The 9,646-nt window shown below is 42.6% G+C and overlaps 1 protein-coding gene across 1 annotated transcript; it reads left to right on the forward strand.

The window, feature by feature from the left end:
• Positions 1–5,628: 5,628 nt before the first annotated feature.
• Positions 5,629–7,051, forward strand: TMEM229A (transmembrane protein 229A). The gene has a single exon (XM_044679505.1). The coding sequence runs from the start codon at positions 5,629–5,631 to the stop codon at positions 7,012–7,014; it is 1,386 nt and encodes a 461-aa protein (XP_044535440.1). The 3' UTR covers positions 7,015–7,051.
• The last annotated feature ends 2,595 nt before the right edge of the window (positions 7,052–9,646 follow it).

Consider the following 9,646-nt stretch of genomic DNA (forward strand, 5'->3'; position numbering starts at 1 on the left):
AGGAGGAGGAGGAGGAGGAGGAGGAGGAGGAGGAAAATGTAAGACAATGCAATATGTGACTGAAGAGAGACTTGAAAGTAAACTGACAAAAGCAACACATCAACAGAGAATAAGTTTTGGGTTTTGGAGTTTTTTGTTTATTCCTTTAAGTGTTGCTTCCATTTAAGAAAATAAATATCCATTGTATCTCATCCTAGTAAAATGAATAATGAGCAAGTATTCTAATAAAATATCAGGGAATGAGAGTATTTTTGATAGGACTGATAAATATGCAAAATACTTCACTGATGATAGAATTAGATTTCTCATAGCTTATTTTGACCTCCTGTGGCACCATTTTGAAAGATAAACGAACAGAAAACTGAGGTACTTTTGGTGTGAGTTGGTTTCTGGGTGATTCCAATCTATCCAATTCTCATGCCTTATCACAAAATGAAGGCCACTCTACCTTTTCACTCAGGTAATTCCACTAAATTACTATGCCAATGTCTCACCATAATCTGGACCTGGCACTAGGTAATCAAAACCTCCAAACTAAAAGGCTCCAAGTATGACACTAAAGAAAAACTATGTCTGTATCATGCAAGGACCAGACCAAGATCGCAAAGGATTATTACCATGGTTGTGCACAGAGTATGTACCAAGACATCAAGGCCATTGGTTCCCAGACACCAAAATGGCTATGCTTATTAACAGAATTTTTGTCAAGGGATTCTGTCTTCTTGTTCTTATTATTCTCATTGTTCTTATTATTGTTTTTCTTTTTTTGCCAAAACAACTCAATATTACCTACTGAGAATTTGAAGTAGTTATGAGTTGAAGCTATGAAATGCTCAGAGCACTAAAATATAAGCTTGAAATTTAATATGTGAATATATGACTAACTATATATATATATATATATATCAGTGGTTCCCAGACTTTTTTGGCCTGCCACCCCCTTTCAAGAAAAAATATTACTTAGCGCCCCCTGGAAATTATGAAATTATTTATTGAACTCAGAATAGAATGTAATACGAAAAATAGTGTGGCCATCACAGCCTCACTGGATTGCTGCAGCACCCACCAGGGGCCGGTAGTGCTGACTTTGGGAATCACTGATATATATGATGTAATGAAGAGTTTTTTCTTTTTACAACAGCAATTTGGGGGGGGGGGCAGCTGGGTGGCTCAGTAGATTGAGAGCCAGGCCTAGAAATAGGTGGCCCTAGGTTCAAATGTGGCCTCAGACACTTCCTAGCTATGGGACCCTGGGCAAGTCACTTAACCCCCATTGACTATCCTTATCACTCTTCTGCCTTGGAGTCAACTCCAAGACAGAAGATAACGGTTTAAAAAGAAAAAGAAAATAGCAATTTTGAACTTTCAAAATCCATTTTGTGTGAATCTTTTCTTGTTTTGTTTATTGAAATTAAAGAGATTGCCTATCAATACTTGTGGTGCCTAGAAACCTAAAAAGTTTGACTACTGGAAAACTAATTCTGGAAAAGGTTTTATCTAATATGGTATTGTACTTCTGCTAGGGAGGTTAATGTTCAAATGACTTAAGCAGTTTGGGAAAGTATGGGAAGGCAGCACCTAGAACTGAAAAAAGATGTGAGAAGTCATCTAGTCAAACTCCCTTAATTTCCAGATGAAGCTAAGGCCTAGTGACGTTATATTACATGCCCAAGCATATACGTTAAGTAGCACAGGCAGAATTCAAACAATGGCAATAAATTCAAAGCAATGACAAGAATCTTGAATTTTCCGACTGAACTTAGAATTATGGGACCTGATTTCAGATTCTAGCTCTGCCATTTCTACCTCTGTGACCTGGGGATAGACACTTAACTTCCCCCGGGGCCTCAGTTCTTTCATCTATAAAATCAAGAGATTGGTCTAGGTAGACTCTGAGCTTCTGTCCAGCTTTTCTTGATATATGGTCTAATGAACCCAAGACTTTCCACGATGCCTCCATATTATTGCAATTAGATAATAAACTTCTTTAGAACATAGATGACACCATACATTCATACATTTTTGAGACTCAGATTATGGCACATCATATACTTACTTCAAGGATCTGTGACATTTTTTGGGGGTAGCCAGTACTTCCACTACCAGTTATATAAAGCTTTTTTACAATTGGGAGGTAACTTTTAAGAGCTGCTGTAGCAGAAAGGTCATGGCAGGGAAGGAAAATGGAAGGTTAAGAGTTGGACTTGACTTGGCTACCCCTGCGTCATGTGCTGAGTCAACAACAAAGATGCCCAACAATGCAATAAAAACAGTTATAGCAAAAAGAATGAAGAAGTCATTACAAAATAATTCTTATGGGGGGAAAAAACATTTCAGAAGAATTTCTGTGACAGAAAAATTAACTGTCCCAAAGTCCTCCAACCTTTACCAAATTGATCTCCAGACAACAGATGAATAGTCCATCCCCTGGATCCTACCCAAAGCCTTCCTACCTTGATTGGATCTGCCTTCTTTCTGTTGGTCCAGCTTTCAAGAATCCGTAGTTATAACCCTGCCAAGCAGAGACATTAATACAGGAACTTAGTGGCAGCTGGCATATAATTGTATTCAATAAATGGTTTTTGTTGTTATTTTTGGAATAATATTGATGATAATCAATTTTTAAATTGTTATTTACTTCAGGTATTTTGGCACCTGGGCAATGCTGCTATTCTGACATGTGAACAGGAAGCTTCGATCCACCAGTGACTGTCAGTAGGCAAAACATGGGTATTTTCACTATTTTTGAGAGAGGACAGAGGGATTAGAAGAGTTACATGTATGATTTCATTGGTGGTAGTAAACTCTCAATGAGAACACTCCTATCAACACAAATAAGTTCCTGTTTTGCAATCTAGAGAGCTTTAGAGAATTGAGTCTTTGAGAATTTCAGAGAGTAACAATAAATAATAATTTCTCAAATAAGCAAACTGATAATTTTTTAATTACTTTTATATAAAAATTGTCAGCATAGTAACAATATTTTTCTCATTTTTTTTACTGCCAGATTTCAAGAAAACTCAAAAAAAGGAAGGAGAGAGTAAGGGGAGCAAGAATGAGTGGAATGGAAGAAAGTCTTTCTCAGAATATGATTTCTCCAGGCCCTCCTGTCCAAATGGTTGTCCACAGATTAATAGCCAAACCTGGGATTCCCATTAATCCTAGAGGTACAATTCAGTAAAAGTCACTAGTCTTATCACTAAACACTGAATAATTAGGATGGTTTAGGAAAGGATTTTAAAGGTAGAACCTCAAAAAATCTAATCAACCCCTTCTTTTTTATATATATGAAAACTGAGGCCTAGAGTAGCAATTGCTTATCCATCATCACAAGGCTACCTAAATTTTGGAACTGAATCTCTAGCCTGGGAATTAAGAACCCCAGGCTCTATCTAGTTCTAGCTTTGCCATCAACTAGCAATGTGACCTGTTTGGGCATTTGCTTTTCAACCTGTAAAATGAAGAGGTTGAATTAAGATTCCCAAGGTCTCTAGAGTGCAAAATTTTTATGATTCTAGTTTGGAGAAGTCAGTGAATGCCAGAAAATCAGTCAACAAGCAGTCATTATATATTTAGTAGATGCTAGAAGAAGAGACAAAATTTGGGTAATAAGTTTAAATTCCAGCTAGTGGATAGAGTGGCATGTCTGAAGTCAGGAAGAAGATTTCAAATCCTGTTTCAGATTCACACTAGTTTGTGACCTTGGACAAGTCACAAGTCTCTGTCTGCCATCGTTTTCTCACTTGTAAAATGGAGATAATGGCACCTGCATCACAGGGATGTTGTGGAGATCAAGTGAGATCATATTTGTAAAGGGCCTTGAACATAGCAGGCACCTTGAGAATAATGGGTAATAAGTGCTCATTTCCTTCCTTTTACCAGAACCTTCCCCCCAAATAAACACCCTCATTATCTATTCCACTTCTACCCCTTTTCCTCTCCACATGAAGTACTCCAGGACCTGCTAGGACATAGTAACTAAACATGTGGACATAGTCACTCAGGAAAGAATTCCCAGGTGGGGAGGGATAATGTATACTTCATTCTGAGAGGGTAAAACCCCATAATTTCTCCAAATTTTGTTTTCCTTCCCTCACCCATCAACTAGGGATAATAACAAAATTATCCCGATTTGAGATCCAGTCTAAAGGTGTCTTGAGATTTAGAAAGGGAAGGGAAAGGACCTAATGTCTCATACCTCATAGTTCAAAAATCCATTTATGAAGAAGCCTAAAGAGGCTAAAAGGCTTGTCTTAGTTCACCAAGCTAATACATGGCAGGATTAGACTTACTATCTTACTGTCTTTGAATCCAAGTTGTTCCATCTCCGTAATTTAGGTAGCTTTTTAGGTAGTAGTTTACCTTGGGCAACCTAAATTCTCAGGGTCTGACTTTCTTCAGGAAAGAGACTTGGATTAAATAAAGATATTTGGTTGTTGTTGTTTTTTTTTAAAGGAAGGAGGATTAACCTAAAACTATTTTCCCTTGCCCCCATTACTGCCAAAGGAAATTTGCAGAGAACAATGGGGGGGGAGCAATAAGAAGAGTACCATTTCCTGCTGCCACCACCATCACCCCATCAAAGAGCTATTTCAGAGCTGAATTGATAATATGTTGAGTGTGAATTGACAAATATGAGGAATATTATCAGAAGTCTTGTATATGGGGCGGGGCAGGCTACTGGATAAGTCCCCTTAGTAGGACAGGACTGGTGGCTCATATTTGCTAGGTACATCTAGTCTAGAGCAGAGTTGGCCTTCAGAAAGTACATTACAAATACAGTACTGTAATTTGGTCTCCAGCCCAAAGCTTTGGTCTATGGCACTCAGCCATTCATCTCTGCCAACCAGGCCCTGGCCCTGTTTCCCCCATTCCAGGAAACACCCTGCCATATACACCTGTTAGGAAGTCTACACCTCACTCTAGCATCACCTGTGACTTAACACCCTTTGCTTTGCGTCCGCCAGGGTATGCTTGAGGTGGGGGAGGGGAGAGAAGGGAGACCTAGGACAGGAAGAACGAAGGGGCAAGAGAAGGAAAGGAAGCCAGATGCCAGAGCTCTTAGCAAACAACCTCAGAAGCTGCAAGTGGGGGTTGGGGCGGGTCAGAGGGAAATGTGAACCTAGAGGAAAGAAGGATGGAGGAGGGGGTAAGAAGGATGAAGAAAAGGGGATGTGAGGCAGGCTCGGAGAGCACAAGGGAGTGAGTAGCAGCAGCTCACATTACGCTCCCAGTGCCTGCTGTGGGAGCGTGGCGGTGACTGTGGGGTTGAAGCTGAAGGGTTTGTGAAATTCTCTGTATTTCTCCCTGCAGCCTGCGCGCCGCCTCCTGATTAACTTGGGCCGAGCTCCCGCAGCCGACCTGCCGGCAGCATTAGGCCTCGCACTGTGAGCCCGGGGGAGAGGAGACCTTGCCCTGAAGCTGCTGCTTGCACCTTGCCCCGAACCCGCTGCTTGCACCTTGCCCCGACCCTGCTCCTTGGACCAGAGAGAGAAAGGGTCTACTGCTGCCCAGAGCCAACCCCACCCCCGGGGGTTGGAAAGAGGAGCTGAGGGAAGGAGGAGTGCGCCTAGGCAGCAGCAGGCAGCGCGAAGCCGCGCCGGGAGGAGCCAACTGCAAGCCCCGGAGATGCAGCAGCTCCCGCCGCACAAGCGGCGCGGAGGAGGAGGAGGAGGAGGAGGAGAAGAATTAGGAAGAGGAGGTTCGGCGGAGGGCGGAGATGAAGGCTTCTGTCTAAACCTCTGCAGGCAGCGGCCGGTACCCGGCCAAGAGCAACCCGATTCGGCCCAAAAGCTCCACTCTCCCGATGACGAGAGAGGCTCCGGGCCGGGCAACGCTTCGGAACTGATGCCCTTCGGCTACAGGGATGAAGTCGGAGCTCCCAAGTGGTTCGGTGCGCCCCTGGCACCGGCCTGGGGCTCCGCTGGGGGCCCCGGCAGCAAGGCAGAGGCGACTGGGAAAGCAGGGTACGGAGCCCCAGCTACTGCAGCTTGCCCGGGGGCGCTGTCCACTGCTGAAGCCCCGGTGGCGACCGAGGCCGAGGACTCGGCACTCCCAGCCTGGATGCGCCTCTACTTCTACGGGATGCACGGCATCACCTTGGACGTGCTCATCTCGTCGGCTCAGGGGTTCCTCCACAGCCCTGACCTCAAAATGCTGGGTTTCTCCACTCCCTACCACTGTCTGCTGCACTCGCTCACCCAGTTCGCCCTGGAGAAGGTCTACCAGCAGCGGCGCCGCTGTCCCAGCACCTTCGCCTTTAATTTCCTCCTGTACCCCTCGGCCCACTTGGGGCTGCAGACCTTGGTGGGCAAGGCACTGCTGCTGATAAGCCACGGGGGGCGACAGTTGGGCGAAGCGGCGCCGGGTGCTCTGGATCTGGCTCTCCAGTACGTGCTGGCAGTCTATTACTCCCAAGTGTTTCTCAAGAGGTTCCTGCGCTTGCGATATCGCCGTCCGCAGCCGCAGCCACCCTGGCGCAGCCCCCCTCCTCTATCCGGCCCTGGGACAACTGCGGCGCCCAGCAGCGGGCGGCCGCGGCCCCGGGGTGCTGGGGTGGTCGGGGGCGCTCCAAGCCAAGGACTCCCTGACCTTCTCCGCTTTCTTTTCTTCGGGATGCATGGTTTCCTGGACGAAATCTTTTTCACTTTCTTCTTTAACCTCCTGGGACAGGAGGACGGGGCCATCAATGGCCACACTTCGCTCTGGTCCTTCTTTATGTACGGCAGCTGCAGCTTCGTGGTGGAAAAGCTGTACTTCTACCTACACTATAGCCGAGGTTGGGGCACCTGTAAGAGGATTCCCATCTACATTCTCTTCATCTACACGTGGGAATTGTCTTGGGGCCTGGGACTCCGCATGTGTGGGGGCTGCTCGTGGGACTACTCTCACTACCCACTGAATTTCATGGGGCTCATCACCCTGATGTATTTGCCGGGTTGGATATTTCTTAGCTTCTACCAGGACTTGCTGTCCAATGTGTTGTGGCGTGTGCAATACATACCAGTTAAATGAACCACAGAAAGTAATAACTGAAAGTCTGGAAACATTTTTTAAAGGAAGTTTAAAAAAAGGGGGGGGTGTTGTTTTTTAATCTTTTACTTTTTATACACTTTACTAAAGCTTCTGTAAACATGTTTTATTTACAATTTTGATTTTCTGGGTGTTTCAAACCTATGAGTAATATAGTAACTTGAAATATGGCACTTTGGAGATGAATTGTAACTAAAAGTATTTAACTCTTCTTTTAAAACTTTTACTACACACACACACACACACACACACTCAAACACACACACCCTCCAACCTTAAAAACTCAAAGCTGTGGATTGCACTTAGGTGTAGACAGCTACTAACCTTTCACAAATGGGAAATCCTTCAATGAAAGACCAATAACTTTCAAAAGATTTAGTGATTTTCTGATTTTCCTTTACATATTAATCCAGGCTGCTACTTTCCATGTCACCAATGCCTGCTGAAATTCACTGAGCTGTTCACCTGAAATTGCAGCTTGTAACTCTTAAAAGTGCCTCTGTCTAGCGTTTAAGGAGAAGGAAACTGAAAAAAATATGAGAATACATCCTAAGAATAGCATCTAAATAAGAGGTTTTTCCCAGCAGCTCAGACAGTTGACACTGTGTTAAAGACATTTGATCTCCATCATGGAAATGACTGCTTTCCAGTGTTGGTTAGCCTTAAACACCAAGTGTATTAAAGTTGATAAAAATCTTTATTCATGCTTGTTTATTTAATATGCCTATAAAAATGCATACCTCTAGAAATGAGAGAGAGTACCTCCTTCAAGTACTCTAAGGAACTTTTTTTTCCAGATTAAGCTTAAATCAATGAAACTATGATCCTAATGAGAAACAAAACTCCAGAAGAATAAAGTACTTATCATATAATCATAGGATTCGAAACTGGAAAGAACCAGAGAGATCATCTAGTCTATCATCTTGATTTTAGGGATGAAGATACTAGAGCCCAGGAGAGGTTAAGTGAATGGCCCAAGGTTACACACACATCTACAGGATTAGATAAGAGCGCTGTCCTCTCATCTGGCCTATTTCTGCTCTATAACATTTTTGAAAATGTAACATTTTATCTGGGACTATTTAACATACATAGGTCAGGTCTGAGGCATCAGGGCTCAGGAAAAATCAGTGATAGATTTTTGTGACATCCTCACTGTCCTAAATTGAAGTGGAGAAGAAAACCATTTTCTATTAATCAAGAAACTTGTTTAATTAAAAATGACCTTTCAGGGGTTGTTAAATCCAGGAGGAAAAAATAGACTAGAGTTTAATGTCCGTTGCTGCTATTCAGTCAAGTCTGATTCTTCGTGACCCCATTTAGGTTTTCTTGGCAAAGACACTAGTGTGATTTGCCATTTTCTCTTCCTTCAGCTCATTTTATTGATGAGGAAACTGGGGTAAACAGGTTAAGTGACTTTCCCAGGGTCACACAGCTACTGTTTGAGGCCAGATTTGAACTCAGCTTCCTGATGGCATTTTTATCTATTATGCCACCTATCTGCCCCCACAAAAAGTTAAGACCATCCCAATGCTCATTACAAAGGCAGGAAACTTTGAAAGTTTTTTTTTTCTAATATGAATGTTACTTTAAGAATTCTTGTTGATACACAAATTCTTTGACTTTTCTTGAGTTTTCCTCATCTGTCCTCTGTAACACATTGCACCTATGAGTAAAGTAAAATTTGCCATCTTTGCTCAAAGCCAGAAAGATGTATGTGACTTGAGGGCAGTGAATGATCATTTTTACTTTGTTTCCTCAGTGCCTTGCACATAATAGATTCTTGGTTTAAAATTTGGTGATTTGAAATTAGACCTATAAACAAAATGTATGAAAGCAAAATACTAAACTCTAGCCACTGATAGGCACCAACTGAGAGGCAAAAGACTTGGGTTTTAGTATAGGCAGTTAAATGGCTCGGTGTTGGACCTGGAATTAGAAACACCTTAGTTCAAAGGCTCACATACTAAATAGCTGTAAATTTCTGGGCAAGTCACTTAACCTCTGTCTGCATCAGTTTCTTCACAGATAAAAGTGAGGATAATTATAGCACCTACCTCCCAGAGTTGTTGGGAGGGCAAAATGAGATAATATTGTTTAAACCCTTTCCTCCTATCTTAGAATAAATGCTAAGTATTGGTTCCAAGACAGAAGAGCAATGAGGGCTAGGAAAAATTGGATTAAATGACTTGCCCAAGGTCACACAGCTAGGAAGTATCCAAGGTTTGACCAGAACCTCCCATCATCTCCAGGTCTGGCTCTCTATCCACTGAGACACTTAATTGCCCCATGAGATATCTATAAAATGCTTTGCAAACCTAGTTATTATTATCCTGTTTCTATATCTCCATAACTCCATATCTCCATAATATTTGCTTTATCTCTCTGTCTCTGTTTTCCCATTTGCAAAATGAAGGAGTTGCACAGGATGACCTTTAAAGTCCTTGCCAGTCCTTACAGTCTACACGAGTGTGTTTAGAAGTCTCCCTAAGATATGGAAACTATTTAGGAAATAAAACTAAACTGTTTTGCTGATCTTGCATGGATTAATTCCTTCAGTCCCACAATTTCTTCAATGAGGAAAAACAGTATAAAGGTAGTATTATCAGCAGCA

Source organism: Gracilinanus agilis, chromosome 5, assembly GCF_016433145.1.
Source record: "Gracilinanus agilis isolate LMUSP501 chromosome 5, AgileGrace, whole genome shotgun sequence".
NCBI classification, from domain to species: domain Eukaryota; kingdom Metazoa; phylum Chordata; class Mammalia; order Didelphimorphia; family Didelphidae; genus Gracilinanus; species Gracilinanus agilis.